At 44.6% G+C, this 21466-nt stretch overlaps 1 protein-coding gene across 2 annotated transcripts; it reads left to right on the top strand.

Moving 5' to 3' along the window:
* The first annotated feature begins 2156 nt into the window (after positions 1-2156).
* Positions 2157-19658, top strand: SLC26A3 (solute carrier family 26 member 3). Of its 2 annotated transcripts, XM_083795408.1 has the most exons (22): positions 2157-2386; positions 5315-5432; positions 5522-5717; positions 6189-6328; positions 6442-6552; positions 6635-6792; positions 7370-7534; positions 8140-8292; positions 8725-8807; positions 10041-10188; positions 10319-10432; positions 10545-10622; positions 11059-11154; positions 12213-12319; positions 13200-13269; positions 13358-13450; positions 15199-15294; positions 15885-16118; positions 16910-16964; positions 17319-17464; positions 17839-17901; positions 18530-19658. In XM_083795408.1, exons 3-22 carry the CDS (start codon positions 5587-5589, stop codon positions 18551-18553), a joined length of 2265 nt encoding a protein of 754 aa, XP_083651534.1. In that variant the 5' UTR covers positions 2157-2386; positions 5315-5432; positions 5522-5586; the 3' UTR covers positions 18554-19658. The 2 variants fall into 2 exon arrangements, with proteins under 2 accessions (XP_083651534.1, XP_083651533.1); XM_083795407.1 differs by lacking the exon at positions 5315-5432.
* The last annotated feature ends 1808 nt before the right edge of the window (positions 19659-21466 follow it).

Genomic DNA, 21466 nt, shown 5'->3' with positions numbered 1-21466 from the left:
AACAAGAGGAAGGTGAGGGTACTTGACACTTGGCAAGGGCTCAGGCTGTGACTCATTTTACAGTATTCAACTCTTCTTATTTCTGGGGCTGCATGAGAGACAGAGCAGTGAGAAATTTTCATTTCCTCCTCTTCTGCTCTTTCTTGGCAGAAAAGGCCACGATTTTCCAACTGGCTATGGTGTTTAGCTGGTGTTTCAGCACCCAGCATAAAACCACCAGGACTTTGCACAGCCAAATTCATGCAATGTGGGACAGGGGCAAGCCATCCGCTGCATGACCCTTGTGCACAAAACCTCTCCTACACCATCAAGAGAAAATTGACTTCTAACATTATTGCTGCCAGAATAAAAGGACAAAGTTTTTATTCCCTTTGTCACCCCATGTAGTGAAGACTTTATTGTTTGAGTGAATTCATGGGAAGTACTCCAAGAGTAAAGCACTTACAGGTGGTCCTGATGAAGCCGAGGATAAGACTCTCATAGCTAAGAGCCCTCCTGCACTTAAGCCTGGTCCTCAAAAAGTTGTCCCACTGTTCACATTGCAGCTTCTCGTGACATACACTGAATACAGGGACTTAAGAATACCTTGAAGACTTCAAACTGGGTTTAATGCACTTCTATGACCACATTATACCTGCACTTTGACAAGGCACGTGGTCAAAAGCTGTTTAATTATTTTATGGTTTGAGCTGTTCTGCATCTTTTCAATATTTGTTGTTTTTATGGTAAATGTTCTTTCTGTGTCAGTTTTACAAACTGCAGCAAATCCCTTAAGCCTTTCAGCAGTTATCAAAAGCAGGGGTGTGCTGTCAAAGGGAAGGCACTCTCAGGTTCAGGAAGTGACCTGGGATCTTTACTGAGTAGAAGAGCTTATGGTCTTGGTTGGAAATGTAGCTTAAACTTTCAAAAGCACCTGAGGGCCATAAAGAGCCTCAGAGAGCCCAGAGCCATGGGCTAGAGTGCAGGAAAAGAAACCCTGATTGCACAAGCAAACAGACACACACCTTGTGGGGATGGGTACTGGGGTTCTGTTCACTCCATTATTTCTTGGCTTAATCATTGACCGAAATATGTACAAACCATCTGAGAGCAGCACCTCAGGCTCCTGCTACTATGCCTCCTCCTAGACTCATGTGTCTGGCTGTCCCTCAGGAGCGCACGCAGTCTGCCCTCCCTCACACCATGCCCTCCCTCACATCATGCCCTCCCTCACCAGAACAGGGAACCTGTTCCTTCGGGGGCAGGGTCTGTGATTTCAAACCCCCAAAGACTAAGACAAGCTCTGGTTTCCAGATCAGAGGAGTTCCCTGAGGAGTTTAGCACCCTATGGCCACCTGTGTATTACAGGTATCAATGGCTGAAGTGTGCGCAGGTGTTTGTGGCATCATGACCTAAGGAAAGGGTCCCAAGGATGGTTTTTGTTAGGAAAATTTGATGCTGAGGTGTCCTCAGCACCTCAGCACTGAGGGTGTACTGATGTCCTGAGCACAGGCACCTGCTACTGGAGTTGCACAGTGACGTATCAGAGTATTATTTCATCTATCTGTCTCCTGAAGTGGTTTTAGGTATCTCACGGAAATGTTTACAAAGACTCGCTTTGGCCTAGGGAGGGCCCCTCAGTTCCTCTACAGGCAGTGAAGGGGAGCAGGATCCCATAGGACAATCCAACCCACCTATACCACGTTTGTGCCCCAACACTCGGCTGCACGCACAGCCTGCACCTTTCCACCAGCTGTCACGGGGTGCCGCAGCCGCCAGAGCCACCACCTCACAGCTGGCCTTTGAAAGCCCTGTCATGGCTATATTTGATACGGACCTAAGCATTCCAGAATTGCTCCTGGAAGGATGATGTTGAGTCCCTTAAAGGTGCTTGGGAGAAAGGTTCAGAGTACACGCCTTGTCCAGAGCTACCACACCCAGCAGCCCCATCTCGCCTACCACCAGGTCACGCTTTTTGAGAAATGAAGGGTGCCATACCTAGGCTCTGGTCACCGCTTCCTACTACACCCAACAGAGCCCTGGCAGATGCACAGCAGAGCATTGCAACAGACAGTCCTGATTCATCTCTATTTTCCTGCATTAATCTCTGCAGACCAATCAGGAGCAGTTTTCCAAACAAAGTTAAGCAATATCCCAGAGAACTTTAAGAAATGACTCTTATCATCCCTCCTAAGAGTAGACTCAATGGTCAAGGCCACAGTGAAATCTTCCTTTTCTTGTAAAAGTTAACTGAAGTTAGTTATTAAAATGCTGGCAGTATTTAGGGAGGTTCTGAAATGAAGGACAGCACAAGATACCTGTGCAGCCTCAGAAAATTTCAAGGTTATCTTTTCCTATATAATCTTTGTGTGGATTCTTCTGAAGAGCTTCACAGAAGACACATCAGGTAGGATTTTCACTTGCCAGTCTGGATATGGGATATGGGAAGTAATGCTTATAAATGAAATGTTTCTTGTAAGATGTGAAAGGCTCCCTTATGGATTTTTTTATTTTTTTTCCAAATGTTTATATGGTAGAGAAACAGAGGTTTTGAGTGTGTATCTCACTGAAAAGTGAGACAAACCATGTTAACATTTGATTATTCTGTAAAAGTTATCACTTTTTTGTGTGTGTTCCTTAGTCAATATTTAGGATAAATTAAGTAGGAGGGAAAGTATGCTTTTGTTAATCTGCTCAATAAAGTGACATACATCAAAATATGTATTACCAATGGTTCACAAATGTGGAGATTAGCAGGGGAGTTGGAGCCTTTTATGTGTGAGAGATTGGTCACCTTCCCACAAGAAGTCCAAGGGCTTAATGATGGGAACATACTAGGAAGACAGTGGGACTCACTGGAGTACAGACATCTCCATCAGGAGATTTGCAGAGGATCTTAGCCTCCACTATACTGGTACTTTACACAATATCCCCGTTTTCCCTAAAACACCTAAAATAAGTAATGGTGCAGACAGCCCCAAAACTGCCCATGCAAAGGGGATCCTATATTTCTAAATATAGATGTGAAGAAAATGAGAATGGGAAAGAAGAAAGCAATACTGACCAAAGTTATGTTATAGCTGTTGGCAGAGCCCATGGAAAAGGGAACAAGATGAGAAAAGCTCGAGAGCAACTAGTAGCAATGGTCATATAGCTGTGGTAGGGTGGTGATCCATAAGGTCTCGTCTACCCTGCCAGGAAACAGGCTGAAGGCACCTTCTTCTGTACTTCAGGCACTCAGTCTTGCTGGTTTAAACTTAAGTTGGATAATGCCACATGGCACCATGGTCTTTGAAGCAGACCCACGCTTCACACATCATTCAGCTTGATGAAACCCTCGGGGTGAGGGTCCAGGGCTCCTTCTGCAGTGCTAAGCAACCCATCAAAGCCAGGCTGTAAAATGGGGTTTCTATCAGGAAAGAAAAAAAAAAAAGAAAAAAAAAAAGACATGCAAAATACTTATGCTTTCAACAAGACAAGCACTGATAAACCAAAGAAGATTTGGAGAGTTCTGAAGAGGCATATTGTACGTTCCCTGAGATGGGGGCATTAAATTTGGTCTGAGGAAAGGATCAAGGCTGGGCGAGGCACAGGGGAGACAACTGAAGCATTCACAAAAGCTACAACAGCTGCAGAACTGGGGAAAATTTGAAATGAAAGAGTAACCCACATGCTTCTTTTATTTGTATGGCTTATGACCATTTCAAAGGGTATAAATAGTACATCTTATGCCCTACAAAGTAATGAGCAAAACTATTCAGCAGGGCTTTTGACAATATTCCTCTCTGTGATGTGAAGTGTAAAGGACTGATACTCAGAGTAAGAAACAGCAGTTCTAAAGTCTTTGACAGATAAAACTTCTTCTTGAAATTCTATGTACATCAAGACTTACAAGAGAAAGAACAAAATCAACCAAGTTTTTCACTTCAATTTCATCAGCACTGGATTTTGGCACCAAACAGAGGGAGGGACGGTAACGTGCAACTATAGGATTGGAGTGTGATTTCTCTGGCTGATTTTAACACTTTGGATTGAGGTCTTGAACAAGCTTTGACTTTGAATATTAGCCTCATAGAATAATGACTTGCTTGTGTTTGGAAAATATTACAGATCTATTTTTTATGTTAAAACAGATGGTAAAATATTTAAACCATTGCCTGAATAGTGAATCTTCTATGGCAAAATAATATAGCCACAAAAAAAAAAAAACATATCTAAGAGGTTCATCTGTCGTTATTTGGACTTCTTTACATCCACGAATTTCCCCAGAATAAACTAAGAGAAAGCTAAAAGTGAAATTATTTGAAGTAGGTCAATAACACCCTGAGCTATAGCAAAGCAGTGAGTTTCAGGATGGGATTTACATTTTAATGCAAAAATTGTTACAGATAAACAGCTTTCTGTCTGTTCATGACAATGCAAAGCACTTTGTGCCCCTTGAAAATATGTTCTGTGTTGTCTCCAAATATTTTGTACACACAAGTGGAAATTAGAAATGCACGTGGGGTGTTTCAGTGCAAGTCAGCCGTTAGACACGGGTGAGGAACTATCGCTGGTCAGGCATTTCATACGAGACCAGCAAGCACCAAGGCACAAGGAGCATGTAGGCTAGGGGAGAGAAAACAAAGAGAAATGATATATTGTCAGGGTATTGAGGCTCCCAAGAGCGAGTCCCACTGTTGCTGTCTAGGACTAGTACTATATTAAATATTTAATGGTGACTACACTAGAAATAAATGTTGTTAGGTGGCTTTAACATAGGAAGAATGCGAAGCACCGAGAGAAACATAACTGAGCACAGTGGGCAGCACAGCAACGGAGTCAAGGAGTTGCCAAAAAACACCCCGTAGTACGAATACAATGAATCTTAAATCTGTGCAATGCGGGCTTCAGGGGTCATTTCTGGAGTGACTGAGGAAAGCCTCTATTCAGCACAAACTTGACAATGTGGGGTGGGACAAGACAGAAAGCAATATTTAGGTCAGACATTGCAACAGTTGTTTGTGAGCATGAAACGTGTTTTTACTGCTGAGTCCCCAGCACTCAGACACAAGCCAAAAGATTGAACCCTGTCTCCAAGTCCAGGAGGGAACGGCTGAGCCCGGCCTTGGCTCTGCCTTTTCCCTGTGCATTTGCGGTGGCTTTCAGCTCCCAGCCTTCCTGTCTAGGGTCAGTGCTTCTTCACTGTGCCACAGAGACAAAATGTTTGGGATCTGCTTGTTCGTTCCTTAAGAGATTAGTCCCCTTGAGAGAGAGAGTTATCAATTGTAGACAGCCGACTCACAGATAAATTAACTCAAAATCCATCTTGTCCACTTTTTGGCTGCATCTTTAGAAAGAAATGCTTCATGCTCCAGTGAAACACTGCCCTGCAGTGGGAGGAGAAGGGCAGGAGATCACCTTGGCCAAATGAAGCGGGTGTTTCTCAGCCATCTGTCTTTTGATCTTCAAAGGTGGTAACGCTCAGTTTGGAGCTCACTCATATATGCTATGGGTACTCGCCCCACAGTACATAAGGAGCTAATTTTGTACTTCATTCCAGGTTTTTAACTGACTAACGACAAAGAGAGGCACACAACAGTCCCCAGCCTCGCCTTTTCAGGAGAAATGGTTGAACCTGTAGGCAACCATTATATCGTAGCCAGACCAGTGTACTCGGAGAACTCGTTTGATGAAGAGCATGAGAAATTGCACAGATACCATAAAAACTTTTGGGATAACCTGAAACTGTATTTTCGGTAAGAAGGTTTCTTTCTTTAATATGGATCTAAGAAACAACCTGGACTGCAGCTCTCAGATAGTATTAAGTCCATTCTGACAACTTGCACTTCAGATTCCAACAAAGCTAATGAAAACTGATTTACCACATGCACAGTCAGAATTTTTAGCTGCTATTACCTTTAAAGGTCTTCCTACAATTGTATCCCAGGCAGCTTGTCTTTTCCTGGGCACTTGGCAGCATAGACTCACCACGTCGCTGTTGGAGGGGACCTCTGGAGGTCACCACATCCAGCCCCTTGCTGGAAGCACGGCTGACTGTGCAGGTTGCTCAGGGCCGTGTCTGGCAAGACTTTGACCTCTGGCAAGCCGAACCTCAATCCTACCCCTGTCATTCCCCTCCAAAGATAGGGAGCACATCCTGGTGTGCAGAGATTCAGATTCAGCTGGGACGCTCACCCAGAGACCTATGTCCTCTTGTGTCTTTACAGTTGCTCCCGGCAAAAGGTCAAAAAAATTGCCTTGGGTTTGTTTCCCATTGTCTCGTGGCTGCCAGCGTACCGCTTTAGGGAGTGGATCCTCAGCGATATCATCTCCGGCATCAACACGGGGCTGGTGTCCGTGCTGCAAGGTAACAGCTCTGGGGAACCTCTGCTCTAACACAGCTGGCTGGTTCGGGTGGAAGGAGGCCGCTGGCTCCAGCCTGCCACACACACCTCCCCACCCCGCTGTCTGTCCTTACAGGTCTTGCGTTCGCCTTGCTGGTGAATGTCCCCCCTGGTTATGGACTCTACGCGGCATTCTTCCCAGCCCTGGTCTATTTTATCTTTGGCACATCCCGGCACATCTCAGTGGGTAAGTTCAGGCACACTGACCGCCCTCATCGCCGATGAACTTGCAGTCTGCCTTTCGGGTCTAATGCATGCCTCGTGCGCAGGTCCCTTCCCCGTCCTGAGCCTGATGGTAGGAGGAGTTGTCGTCAGGCTGGTCCCCGATAGCAGTACTGGAAATGGCACTTCCACCAACATGTCAATTATAAATGAAGAGCGGGTGATGGTAGCTGCATCTGTAACCTTCCTTTCTGGGATCTTTCAGGTCGGTAAATATATGTGTGTCTGCCCGCATGCGTGTATATGCATTTCTGTGAATAGATGGCTGGTGACTGGCCTTCCTCTCTGCTTTCTACCAGAGGAGTCACAAAAATAATTCTCTTCCCCTTCCCATGTAACTTACCTTGGCGTACTGATGAGGAGATGTCTGTCTGCCTCCCATTGCCACGCACTGATTCATGTTGGAAAATCACCGGTTCTGCCCACACCTAAAACTTCTAAAATTCCTTCCTTCCTAATATATTTATATGTTCGTACTTCATGAAGCACAGGTACCATATAAAAATAAAACTACTGAAAACCCTAAAACTAAAGAAGGTTTATTTTGCTATAAAATAAAAAGAATAGGTTTTAACTGCTGTAGCAATTGCTCTTATAAGTCATATGCCCCTTGTTGCTAAGTATCAGCTTTTATTGCCAGTCTGGTGACAGTATTTTCCTCAGTCCCTGGATGTACAGGATTAGATGAAAAACTGTTTCTTTTAAATATGGTTCTCTTTGTTGCAGAGGTTGCTTAAAAGCGCAAGTGAATCACACTAATGCATGGTCATTTTGCATTTCAGTTGCTTCTGGGAATTCTGCAGTTTGGATTCATCGTCATTTATTTATCACACTCATTAATCAGTGGTTTCACGACTGCTGCAGCCATCCATGTTGTGGTGTCCCAGCTGAAGTTCATGCTTCAGCTGTCTGTCCCTGGATTTAATAAACCATTTGGCATCATCTATGTAAGTGCTAGCAGTTCAGCATTTGTTAATGTTATGGAAACCTGTGGTGTATGCCTGACTGTGTGCCACAAGGCAGCAGTAACATACCTGAGCGAACAAAGAGCCAAGCAGGAGGAAACACAAGAGAAAAATATAAAAGATGTCTTATCAGTATATGACAGATCTTTAAATTTCTCACCAGATACCAAATCACACCCTGTTGGGCTAGTTAGATAGTGTTTTCTATTGTATGTTAGCATATTTTAATTTTGTGTTCAACTTTGACTCAAACATTTAATTAGTCCTTTTTAGATCGATATTTTATGTATCTAATGTGCGTATGACTCCTTGAGGGCTGTTGGATGAGAAAGGAGGTAGAAGAGGGGACAGCCCAGAAGGAGAGGGATGAGAGACATTGCAAGGGCCCTTTCATGGATGCTTTCATGGTTTGGAGGTGCATGTGTGCATTCACTGGGGGCTTGCAACCCCCATGGTACACCAGAAGTAAATCCCGACCTCACAGTCCTTAGGCTGGTTTAGGTACAGGCATTTCTGGAAAGGATAAAGCTGCTGTGTCAAGACACTATTGCTTGAAAAGCACACCACGTTTCTTACTGATTTTGCAGACTCTGGAGAGTGTGTTCAGCCAGATCACAGACACAAACATCGCCGACCTCATCACCTCCCTTCTTGTCCTGCTGATCGTGTTTGCGGTGAAAGAGTTGAACGACCGCTACAAAGCGAAGTTACCAACTCCCATCCCCATTGAACTGATTGTGGTAATGGTCACCCCTCTTCGATTTCATGATCACTCCATCACTACAGCAACATGGGGAGCAGCCCTTTAGCTGGCTAGCTTTGTTCACCAGCAGCAGAGGGAACAAACCGCCCCGAGCTGCAGCGGGGTGGGGGAAACCTCGACAGGGCGGCTCCCTCCCCACCTGTTTTCTGTTAGTTTTCTATTTTCTATCAGTTTTCTATTAGTGAGATACTCTGACGTATTCTCTGTGGGGTTTATGAATGTAAAACCATGCCTATAAAGTTATTCAGGAATCACATATGAACATGAAATGGATGTGCAGGCTTGGGGCACTATCCTGCTTCTGGTGATGAGGCTGAAGCATGTCTGGGAGAGGGAAGAAAATGTTTCTTAATGGTTTCTCCATACGCTTATTTGAATGTTCCTAATGGAAGTGGGTTTTATGTTTCAGACAGTCTTAGCGGCACTGATTTCCTATTTTGTCAAATTTGAAGAAAGATTTAATGTAGCTGTTGTTGGAAAACTAGAAGAAGGGTAAGTGATTTGTTTCCAATTTACCAATGGAGAAAAATGTTCTCTCTATTTTGTCGGGGCTAAATCGGTTTGGCTCTATTTTATGATCAAAATCACTTCATCTTCTTTCAGCAGGTAAATAAACAGTTTGCTCTCAACAATATTAGGACCCATTCTGAATAGATAAAAGTTACTTACTATAGCACATCTATGCAACAAAGAATGATTTTTCTTTCCTGAAACTGTGGCATGCATGAAATAATCTCATGCTTCGTTTCCCAAGCTGCTGAGCAGGATTTTGCTATATGCCCCTTTTACTGAGCTACACACGCTTGAACCCCTGCATTTCCCCCTAAGTATGCCCATGGTTCAGCAGCCACTGCCAGCCCTGGGAGGCCACCACAACACCACGCAGATCTCCTGCTGGTCCCCTGTTCCCTGTGACCAGTCACGAGCTTTCCCCCTGCAGCATTATCCTCACAAGGCCTCGATGTACTCTCCTCCGGGAGTATATCCACATATAGATTATGTATCCATTTGTAGAGTATATCCAGTATATAGAATATATCCAGGTATGCCAGAATTTTGGCATAAAGACCTAACAAATGTGCATTAAGTTTAAAGGAGGGAGGAAGACATTTACTAGGACATCAGACTGCAGCAATTTACTCACCAGGGCACTCAGCACTTATAGCCTCAAGGGTGTTAGTAGATGAAGTTTGCAGAGGAACAGCTAATTCTGCTCAAGAGTCTCCATTCTTCAGATATCAGTTCACTGGAAAAAGAAAAAAAAAATAGCAGAGAGGAATTCCCCCCAGGATCTGCAGAAGACCCTGAGCAAAGGAGTAGGACATGGCAAAGCTAAAGCATCTAGCAGAGAGACTAACCTGACTCAGTAAATGTTTGTTTAGCTGTGTAAAGTGCTTCAGTGAATCACACAGGGATTTTTTAAATCCATGCGTAATTAGAAGGCAGAGCCATGCATGCACTTCAGCCAAGATAAGCTGTGACTGGTCCTGGCCAAGTAAACGGTAACCCACCGAGACACCACTTGAGATGAGTGCAGATAAAGAGAGTTCCTGTCCCAGTCAAGGGTCCCCCAGAGTTTTGTAAGGTTCAGATCTGCAATTATGTGTCTCACCTCTCCAGGGCACCCAGCTAAAACTGTATGAGCTGGACTGCTGCCTTGCTCACTTGCTTGGCAAATTGTCTCCCCAGGTACATCCTTAAAGAGCAGAGATTTTTGTCTTCCAGATTTCAAGCTCCTGTTGCACCTGATGTAGGCATCCTCCAGAAGTGTATCGGTGACGGCATTTCCATTGCAATCGTTGGGTTTGCAGTAGCCTTCTCTGTGGCTAAAGTGTATTCCATCAAGCACGACTACCCAATAGATGGCAACCAGGTAGGTCAATGACACAGAGGTCAGTACTGTGCATTTGTCAGTGGGAAATAAGTCATTTTAGGAATGCTTTTCTTGCAACTAACCATCATGAACTAGTTTTTAAGAACAGTCTTTTTGGTTTTTATTCCAGGAACTAATTGCTTTTGGGCTGGGTAATATAGTTGGTGGATCATTCAAAGGATTTGCCTCCAGTACAGCTTTGTCAAGATCAGGTGTGCAGGAGAGCACAGGAGGCAAAACACAGGTACAGAATACAAAGGGGAATGATGGCTTTTAATGTGAGAAAGGTCTCTTCTTCACTGCTGACCCTAATGCCTTTGGGCACTTATTCATGGTGGGATTGTTGCCTCTTGCAGATTGCTGGTATTATCTCAGCATTCATCGTCTTGATTGTCATCTTGGCCATTGGATTTCTCCTGGCACCATTACAGAAGGTATTTTCTTGATTTACTTCATGCTCTCTCCTGCTTGCCAAACCTAGGAGGCTCTAGGAGGCACTGGGAATGTTCACAGAATTCAGTGGGAGCCAAACAGGGTTTTGCAAAACTAGATTCTTTCTCCCAGATTATAACAGGCAGAACCACTACATGTGGTCAAAGGGAATGCAGGTGCCCACACACCAGACATCAGAGCACCAGCTTTTAGGTGCCAAAAGTGGGATTTGCAGCCCCAAGTCAGGCACCTGCGCTGCACCACAGCTAGAGAGATTCCAGCGTGATGGAGGGGGCATCCCGATTCGCAGCAGGGACACAGGGAGGATACTGGGAGGAGCTGCCTTTTGTCCCTATTTGTATAACATTTTAAGTCTAAACGTTCAATATATGCTTTGCAAGCTTTAAAATTCAGTATGCGTTTTGCTCTTCTTAACAGTCAGTCCTTGCAGCTTTGGCTCTGGGCAACTTGAAAGGAATGCTCATGCAGTTCAAGGAAGTGGGCGTCCTGTGGAGAAAGGACAAATATGACTGTGTAAGTTGAGTCCCACAAGCAGTCGGGAATGAAGCACTATGGAAAAGTCACCTATTATGCAAATGCTCTTAAAGGTCATCTTTATTTTTATAGCTGCCTTACTTCCCTACATGGAAAGGACAACAATAGCATGCCTTTTTTACTCTTGTACCCCTTGCTCATGTTTTTTCATTGTGTCCCAGCTATCCTGAGTCAATTCTGTCTGCTCACCTCTCTTGGGGACATCCATTTTCAACCATGTCATCAAAATACAGTTCCTTATATAAAGTCAAACACAGAAGGAAGTTACCAAAAAAAAAAGTCTAAATACATGCTGCATTGGCTACAGGAACATTTTCTCCTTTTTATAAACTCATGTAGCACAGCACATGGAAGGTAATCAGCAAAAAGCAAGTGCAGACCATGGCTGGAAGTATTTACTCCCAACAGTAAAGCTGGTGGCTGCAGGACAGGGCCTCTTACCTCTCAGAAGATGAAGTCTCTTGCCTTTCTCACCTGTCAGTTCCTTGTGTTTCTGAATCATTCCAGACCTCAGATTTCTGAGCTGCAAAACAGCCATTTTTCCACATGAAAATGTGCTTTGAGATCTGTGGTTAAAAATACTCATTATTATCCAGTAATTTGTGTTTATCCGTCAAGTACATTCACGGCAGCTAAATTTGCCTGTCTTGATGTCCAAAGCATATTTACAACTCTCAGCTTCGCCAGGACACTAATTTACTTGTAACCTTGCACTTCTGTTGGATTTGTATGGAGCATTTGGTGAACCACCTATGGAAGATTCACACTTTTATTATTCCGATCCTTCAAATGTGTTGTACAGAAACTGTTTTCTCTAGAATTACATCCTGGTGCTTGTTGGTGAGTGCAGCCCTATTTTACAAGATAAGCAGCTATGAAAGATGAAATCACTTAAAAAAAAATAACAATAACAATAATAAACGGACATCCTGTACCAGACCAGAGAAAGCAGTTCAGATGTTGCGGCTCTCACTCGGGGCTCGTGATCCAGGTCCTCATCACACTCATAACCGCTGATGTCCTTCTGCTCCCTGCAGGTGATCTGGGTGGTGACTTTCTTAGCCGCCGTTTTCCTTGGCCTGGATATTGGGCTGGCAACTGCCGTGGCGTTCGAGCTGCTGACCGTGGTGATCCGCTCCCAGATGTGAGTGCTTGGACGCAGTGATAAGACGTCTCAGGGTCTCCTGTTACAAATTAACTCCCCCTGTGCAGAGAGAACCTGCAACTATGTTGGGCAAACCAGTCGTGCAGAAATCCCTGAATGCTGGATCCTGCTTCAGGCCCTTTGCTTGTCTGTGGAGCATGGGACCAGCACTGACAGGCAGTGCTGAGCACTTGGCGAGGCGGAGCGATGGTGGGGGCTCACCAGCCAGCTCTTGCGTGTCTGAAAAATAACATTTCCATCTTTACTGCTGCTGCAAATTGCAGTGGAAACCCGCACTAAGGTGCCCAAAAGCATTTGGCCAGTGGTGTTTGTGAGGAAGGAAATGCTTATAGCTCTATGCATGCAGAACAACACCGAAAATAGGCTAAACCTGCAAGAAAAAAAGGGAATATCAACACTGGCAACTTCATTGTGACTGTACATACCATTACAGGCCAGACAGGGGGCTGCCTTACAGGGGTGAGCACGTGCAGGGACAGAGGCACCCTGTGTGAGCAGCCCAGCAGGTCAAGAGGATGCGGGTCTTGTTCTGGCCAGGAGCCATGCGGATGGCTGCTCACTAGCGTGAAGTTCAGACCGGACAGCAATAGGACTGCCTCCTGTCAGCATCCTCCCATCTGAATGAAACCTTTCAGCCATTTCCCTGCTCACCCAGCACAGCTCCATGCTTGGCTGGATTCCAGCGGGGTGGCCGGAGCTGCAGCTGTGCCCAGGGCATGACCACCACAGGCAGGGGCCGAGCTTTGCAAAGGAGGTTTTCACCCTCTGAGAACCGCACAGCAAACTGAGAGCAACCCCAGCTGCCCCTTCCACCAGGTTTCAACATGGGGTACAAATAACCACGTGTGTTTTTTTGCAGCCCGAGCTGCACTGTTTTGGCCAACGTTGGAAGAAGTAACATCTACAGGAACAGGAAGGATTACACTGATGTAAGCAACCTCATGCTTCTTTTATTACCTGCTGCATTTGTGTTTCTGTATCAGACGTTGGTACTGATACCTTTGCTTTGTGTTGCAGATCTATGAGCCAGAGGGAGTGAAGATTTTCAGATGCTCGTCTCCTATCTTCTTTGCTAACATTGAATTCTTCAAAGAGAAACTCATCACTGCTGTAAGTGTCTGGGGGAGTCAGTTTGAACAAACGAATTATGTGACACATTAAGGCTGAATACAATTTCCCCATAACTATGCAGTCTGTTCATAGTTCAGAGATGATTTTCATGAATTATTCACGACTGTATTCCCATGTGTACATACATACCTCTGGGAAAGAGGACAATCTGATTTGTGCTGAACTTTTACCATAGCGATGTACGTACATGCTTTTAAGTCCTTTAGAAAATCTGCTGGGAACACAGAGAATATAAAGGGCATTATTTTATTTATATTATTTACGCCCAATAAATGCTAGTTTACTCACCTTGCCCTAAAGAACTTAATCGCAGCAAACAGAAGAAAAGCTGAATGAAATTGCCCTGTCTTCCTGCAACCAGCACGAGATGCCGAGCCCTGCCCGTGCCAGCAATGCCCACCAGCCCCAGGCTGCCCGAGCCCATCTTGCACCCGCAGCCGCCCCTGCCTGCTGCTTCTGCGGGGAACAGATAGGCAGTGGCTATGCTGAGCAGTGGCAATGAGTGCCTTGTTCACCACATGTGGGACTGAAACTGACACGTGGACGAGGAAATCTGGCACGTTCGGGTCTCCATGTGCTTGGCTTTCATGTCAGAAAAGTCTGAAGGATTTTTTTTTCTGAGGGTTGTGAAGTCCCACGCCTCTCTCTCCTTCTTCTTCTTTTCAAACAAATACGGGCACTTCTAAAACCTCTCTCCTCCAGCCACAAGCCCAATGAATCAGAAGTCTTGCAGGAATGTAGTATTTTTGTAACCCTTATTAGTCTGACATACCTGCTCTTCTAATTTTGTTAAAGAGGATCAAAAGACAGATAGCATGATTAACTTTTTCTTCAAGGAAACAAAATGATGTGTACAAGATCCACACTGCTGTCAGGTGGCACAGAGCATATATAAAACCTGTGAGCTCGATAGCCTGGGTGGCCATCTTATAACACAGATGAGTAAGACAACCTCAGGGCTAGCCAGGAATTTACCAGCTTGCTGGAGCTACTGGCCTGTGCCACAGCATTGTTATCTTTTATTTCAACCCATGCCAGTGTAGATGTCTTCCCAACTGGAAAAAAGGATTTGTTTAATTGGTGAATTAGTTGGTGAATTTGTTTAATTGGTGAATTGGTAGGTAGCATCGAGTCCAAACCATGCTCATCATGACTGTAAAGAAGAGCTGCATGAGATGCTGTGTCCTTCCGCTGGGGTTTTGCCCTGGGAGATGCCAACTGGCAGGAGCAAGGCACTGAAGGCACCAGTCAGGGACAGACCCTGGCCTGAGCCTCTTCCCAGCCACACCAGTGTGACCCCACTGGGAGCACCCTCGTGTGGATGGGGACACGGTGGCACCAGCTACTCCTGGCAGGGCGAGGAGACACCAGCCTGGGCGCTTCATCTGGAATGACTGAGGAAGGCAGGGGGAGACCCTGACAAGCAGCTGCACCAAAGGCAGCTGGTTTTTGGAGAAAAGCAGCTCAAAAAGACATTACTAAGATGTTTAAAGGTAGTAAAGTTCAAAGGTAGTAAAGAAATATAAAACAATACCTTTCCTAAAAAAGCTCTATGCCTGAGATTTAAGGCTTCATAATTAATTCAGCTAAGGATATTTGCTCATTTATTTTTACTTGTGTCATTACTCAAGAGTTTATGGGTGTTTTCTAGCCTCACCATCATGATTATTTGATATGTTACTGGAATTTTGGGCTAAACCTAAAGAATTAAAGTGATGTTTCTGCAGGTTGGCTTCAACCCACTTAGAGTCCTGAGGAAACGCAATAAGGCTCTGCGGAAGATCAGAAAGATGCTGAAGAAAGGAGAGCTTCAAGTGACACCTGTACGTAAGGCAACTCCACCTGATGCAGACAGGGTGGGCAAAAAGGAGGCAAGACCCAGGGGATTAAGCAACCGGCTCCCTGGCTTGAAGTACAGAGGAGCACTCACAGCCTCCCATCCTAATTAGCTATGCTATTCCCCAGTCACAGCCTCCTGTCCTAATTAGACACTCTGTTCTGCAAGTCACTACCTCATGACATAAACACACTTCAAAAATAAGATTATAAATGGCTCTCACAGTCACAAATCCTGCATGCTTTTTGTTGGCTTGTTCCAAATCTACTGAATCAAAGTGTATCTGATCATTGACTTCATGGAACAATAAATTCTTGTGGAAAATAAAAGACAATCATTAACGGATTATGATGACGATTAAATGATTGGTTAGAGGAAAGCCAACATTTCCACACTCCCCCAGATGAGGGAGAGGCAGAACTTTTTCTGATGTAAAGTGCAGGTGGGTCCTGCTCCATCTCATGGGCTCATGAGCTTCGCGTTGCCACCACACTCGCCCTTGCTTAAGACACGCTCCCAACCAGGCTGGGTCTCAGACAGGAGCATTAACTGTGGTACTTTTCTCTGCCAATGCAGAAAGGCTTGATTTGCATGGCTAACCAAACGCACGAGTCCGATGAAGAGTTAGACAACAACAGGATAGAGGAGCTGGACCAGCCCACCAACATGACAGACCTGCCCATTCGGATCAACTGGGGCTCCGACCTGCCCCCCGGCATCACCGTGCCCCAGGTCAACATCCACAGCATTGTGCTGGATTTCTCAGCAGTGTCCTTCCTTGATTTTTCTGCCATGAGAGTCCTCCAAAAGGTAATTCTAATTCCCAAGACAAACAGCAGTCTTACAAAAGAAAAACATATAAATGTGGTCGTGTGCTTCATAGAGGTATTTCTATATGGACTGGAAAGTCAGTGACAACCTTTGAGTTTAAGTGAGTTGGAACCTACATCTTCCATAGAAACTGATTAAATAATTAACCTAAATTTTCTTGGAATTAGAGTGTTGGTTCTGGCACCCTTTCTTCAGCTAGTAAGGTTTTGGGAAACTTTACAGAAATGCACCTATGAAATATGACTTTAAACATAGGGTCAGGAGTTGGAGCGCCAGAGTTTCATTTGTGCTCCTGCTCTCGCTTTCAAAGGCAACCTTGAGCAGGGCAATAAGGACAACATTTTCCAACAGCAACAGCTAAAGTTAACTATCTAGATCCACATTAGCTGGGTAAATCTATTTCCATAGGAACTAGATGTGTACATGCAATAGGAACAGGAGTTCTGCTCAAATCCCTAGTTAGAAAAGTCTCCCCAGAAGCTTTTGGAGTATCAGTTTCGTCATGTGTGAAGTAGGTACAATAAAGCCATGCAGTTTATGAGAGATCATCTTTTTCACTGTGGGTGGAACGTACTAAGTACTGCCCCTCCCCAAAAGGACCAGTCCTCCCTGTCCTCTGCCACTGAAGAGACTGTTCTGCCTCCAGGTGCAAAGCTCTTTGCCATTATTCAAATACAATCAATACCTTAAATTGCTCTGGCTAATTGCTGTAATGGCTGCTATCAGCAAAGGTATCACTATCTAAATGGTGCCTGTTTGCTGTTTAACAGACTTTGAAAGAATTTATCCGGATCGACATCGACATTTACATTGCAGGGGCACATGGTGAGTACCTTTGTTTCCCTCTGCCTCTCCATGGATGCTCCAGTCCCAAAAATTATTCCAGTTCCCAGTTTTATTTCCCAGAACTGGATAACAACAGCTCCATCTCCATGCTGCCCCTATCTCAGGCAGCCTGTGTTAAATGAGAGCCAGGCCCCTGTTCCCTCCTGCCCAGCATCAAGCAGGGCAGTGCCGATGGGGTTGGTGTCCCACCTTCTCCACGTCGGTAATGTCTGCTCTAATAAATAAAGCTGTGCACTTTGCCAGATAGCCCTGTGTTCACTCGTGCAAAGGACGCGCTATTATTTCTTCATTTTCAAGGCCTGCAGGTGACTTTTACACTTTGTTCCCCTGCAGAGGGCTTCCTGGAGAAACTGGAGAGGTGTGCATTTTTTGATGAGGAGATTAAGCCGTCCATGTTTTTCCTCTCCATTCATGATGCAGTTTTACACATCTTGTTGAAGAAGGATATAGCCAGCTCCCCCAAATTAAAGCTCACTGAGGTAACACTACAGTTTTCCTTTTACTATTTTTGTCCCTTTACATTGCCCACAAACACCCAACTCTGTGCAGTGCTCTGCCTATCCAGCCATAGGCCCAATACCATGTCTGTATTCAAAACGTTAATAATAAAAATTCTGCTGGTCTCTGATAAACTGAGAGTGAGCGTGGCTCTTGGTGCAGGTGCTAGCAAGCCACCAGTGGGAGCAGTAATTCCCACCAGAGACTGGCCTGGCCTTGAACTTCTCTTGAAGCCACCTCCTTGGGAAAAGGGGTCACACACTTGGTGGGGCTGGCAGGGCACAGCTCCTCCCTGAGAGCATGAAAAAAGGAAACAATCCATTTCCTGATCCCAGATTTCATGTGTTCATTGCAGAAGGGGACCAACAAAGACTGTATCATCAATACCAGCAATGGGCTACGCAGCCGGGAGAACAGGGTAAGCCTCCAGTAGTGTCACTCTAACCCCAGTTCTGTAGGTGATGCAGTCACCAAAAGCTGCTCACAGGAACCGCTAGGTTAGATCACAAACTTCATCACTAAGCTCGTGTCAGCCCCGTGCAGAAAGCACTCAGTTTATTATTGGGATTTGACTTAGGGCAAAGCGTTGCAGGAGTAAGAAAGGCAGGGCTCTGCCCACAGGAGGCGTCCCTGCCTTGCCTTGCCCATTGATGGCCTGCAGAGGGAAGATGGGCAAAGGCCATCGCCACTGGTCTACTCACCCCTCCACCATGGTTCTCCTTCAAGGAGCTCACAGGCCTCTGGTGGAGCGCCCATGTGGCAGGGACTTCATCGTTAGTGCCATTTATCTGCACGTCACAGACAAAAGGGGAGTCTGGAGGCAGGGATAGGAGAGGGACACAGCCTTTTGTCACTGACCTGTGACAAAGAAGAGAGCGGTGTCCAGAACACAGCAGCCCCCTAAGGAGAAGATGGTAAAGATGTTAAACAGCAGCCTTCCCACACAAATGCTTTAGAGTAGCAAGCTCTTATGTCACTCACCAGAGAGTACCTTCCCCAGATATTCCTTCCATAGGTGACATTTGTTTCCATTTCTTTTCCTACAGAATCCAACAGAAACAAAATTTTAGATTTGATTTTTATAAGTAGAATATCCTCCAGCAGCACAGCATCACTTGCAGAAGATGAATACAGATGCAGCGATGAGCATAAAGACTGATGGACGCTTTCATATACCCTAAGAAGGATTTACTTCACATGACTACGGTCCAAGTCTTGGAATGGGCTTGTTAGTCTTTATGTGTCTCTGTAAATATAGAGGTGTATTTATGTACATACGTGGAGGCTATAATCACCTGGATTTTCTTATTCCATACCCTGCTGACAACCTACCCACGCAGCTGAAGAAGCAAGTAATGTTAGCCCTATTTGCATATACTTGTACATACATCTATGTTATTCTGACAGTTTGTAGGCAGCTTGTACAGTTACTAGAGAATATATAAATATTTGAAATCTTGTAATTTATAAGAGTCTAATAGTTGGGAGAGAGATTTTATCTTCAGCTTGTATATAACTTGTATATAGTTTTCATTGTGGTTTACAAGATACCTAGTAGATTGAGTTATTAAACTTATTTTCAGCTCACTACTATGTGCACAGTACACATGCTGACTAATGTATCTACTGTGAAACATGAAAACAGCTCAGTAAAGATACACAGCATTTTCAGATCCAAACACGATTTATTGATTCAGTTTGGGATGCTATTAAATGCACAAAACAGGATAGACTTACAGTGAACTAGAAAATGATGATTTTGGTAACCCTCCATCGCTTGCCGCATTTGTCAACACACCAGCGAGGTAGCTCGTCATCAGTCTGATTTCCTGCTGAAACACAAAAATTGACAGCAATTGAAAACTGAAAAAGAGTTTTCTAATTCAGTTTTGTTTGGGTCCATTTGCACACCAAGAAGAGCTGCAGTGAATCCCCCTGTGAATCAGTCTTCCTTGTTAAATGCATCCCAACTACCTCACTTCTGCTGACAGCAGCAAAGAGCTCGAGGTGATACAGATACTAAGAAATTGCAGCCGGGAATCTAAGCAGGGAGCACGGCAGCCTTCTCGTGGAAGGGTTTTCGCCTTCGTGTTGGCATGACAGGCAGCCCCGTTACGTGTGTGCCCCAGCAAGCAGGCGCACACACTGACCCCAAATCTCAGCTTGGGAGGAGCTGTGGGTATGGAGCTGCCAGGTAGGTAGGATGAATTTCCCACCTCTCTTGGGCAGGTGCTCAAAGGGCTTCAAGTGAAGAGCCTGTTCTGATCCTCTGGCCTGCACAACCCAACGTACTGGAAGGCTTGAAGCTGAACTACAGTACATCTCTCAGAGAAAGAAGAAGAAAAAAAAAGAAAAAAGAAAGAAACGTGACAGAACTTTTAACTTAACAAGTGCTGGAGGCATGAAAATCCTCAGCCTAGAGGACAATGGGAACATTCCAGGGGTCTGAAAAAAAAGGAAGTAAAATCACAAGTGTTTAGTTTTCTAGTACAGCTTTGACTTTCAACCAAGTCAGGGGTGACCAGAGCAGTGCATTTGGACTTGTCCTTAAGAAGGGCTGGAGGGAAGGAGAAAGTGTTCCAGGTAAATAAGAACCATGATTTTTATCTCAGTAGTATGCAAGACTTCAGAACAAAATTTGAAGGAAAACCAGACAGGAATATGTGGGAAGAAATGTGGCTTGCGTTTGTAAAAGGTAGATGTATGCATGCCACGCTCACCTAACCATCATAGCTCACATAACCACCAGTTAGCAAACAGAGCTCCCAAAGGGAAATGCCATAGATTTCATCTCTCTAGACCCGAGCAAAACCTACCATGCAGAGCCAGGTGGGCAACAGTTAATGTGGTTACAGAAGATGGGATAAGCAAAGGCACTGAAAGGCAAAGATGGGTTATACTAAGGAGGAGATGAAGAGTAGGAGCTTTGAAATAGAAGTACTGGGGTGGAGGAAGGATTGATGTGTTAAATATTTGCATTAATTGTTTGTTACAAAAATCTGGAGTTATCTGATGAAATCTGCTAATAAAGTCAAGCTGGAAGATAACATTAAAATGAGGAGGCTCCGAAGGCAACTGGAAGATAATATTAAACTGAGGAGCTTTTGAATACAAAAAGAAAGAGGGGACCTTGAAGACTGAGGTCAGAATGTCACTCAACTGCTTTTCTAATGCAACCTTCAAAAAACCATAGATTGTATCAGAGCAGATTTGTTTCTCCAGCAGAATAAGATAGTTGTTAGTGCTGCTGCACAGTGCATGGATGACATTTCACTCTGAATGGTCTGAACGCTCACAGTGAGCCCGCCTGTTCAAGAAAGAAGAAATCAAACTGCAACTGAAGAGGAGAAGAGCTATGAGGATCTTTGTGGAATGGAGAGCCCGTATTCAAGGGCTGACAAGAAGGGTTATAGATACATCAGGGATTTAAACCAGGAGAGAAGAAAAGCTATGTAAGATTAATAAATAATAATAATAATAATAATAATAATAGCATATGAGGGGAAGAAAAAAGAAAAAAGTATAAACTGGCTAAAGCTAAACATAACCTAGTTATTAGAAGATGTTTCCTAATTTTTACAATGGTGAGATTCTGGAATAGCCTTCTCACTCAGAAAAAGAGAAGAAAATATCTAACCTGCTTAATGCAATTATGGAATCTCAGTACTACATCCTACTGGAGTCAGTAGAAGCTAGACTTCCTGGCTGGGGCTGCTCCTTTCAGCCCTGTGCTCGCACGCACTGGCAGACTCGGGCACACATTACTAGCGTAGGCAAGTCAGTCTGGTGGAAGCAAGAAAAGAAAAGGGTAAGACACCAGACACCACGTATTTCTCGTCAAAAACATTGAGTGTACCGACAGGCCTCAGCTTAAGAAAAAGTATTCTCAGGTGCTCTCCTCAGAACAATTAATTTTAAAACTAATGACTCTCCTGATGTAGCACAATGCCCTGTGTGCTACGCAAACAACTGGAAAAATCAAA

This window comes from Anser anser, assembly GCF_964211835.1.
Source record: "Anser anser genome assembly, chromosome: 1".
NCBI classification, from domain to species: domain Eukaryota; kingdom Metazoa; phylum Chordata; class Aves; order Anseriformes; family Anatidae; genus Anser; species Anser anser.
This window is presented reverse-complemented; position numbering and strand designations above follow the sequence as displayed.

Excerpts from the sequence above, each read along its gene's own strand:
- SLC26A3 (XM_083795407.1), top strand. The coding sequence starts at position 5,587 with ATGGTTGAACCTGTAGGCAACCATTATATCGTAGCCAGACCAGTGTAC. Across the intron at positions 6,553-6,634 it reads ATCCCGGCACATCTCAGTGG|GTCCCTTCCCCGTCCTGAGC; the intron begins GTAAGTTCAGGC and ends CCTCGTGCGCAG. Across the intron at positions 7,535-8,139 it reads AACCATTTGGCATCATCTAT|ACTCTGGAGAGTGTGTTCAG; the intron begins GTAAGTGCTAGC and ends CTGATTTTGCAG.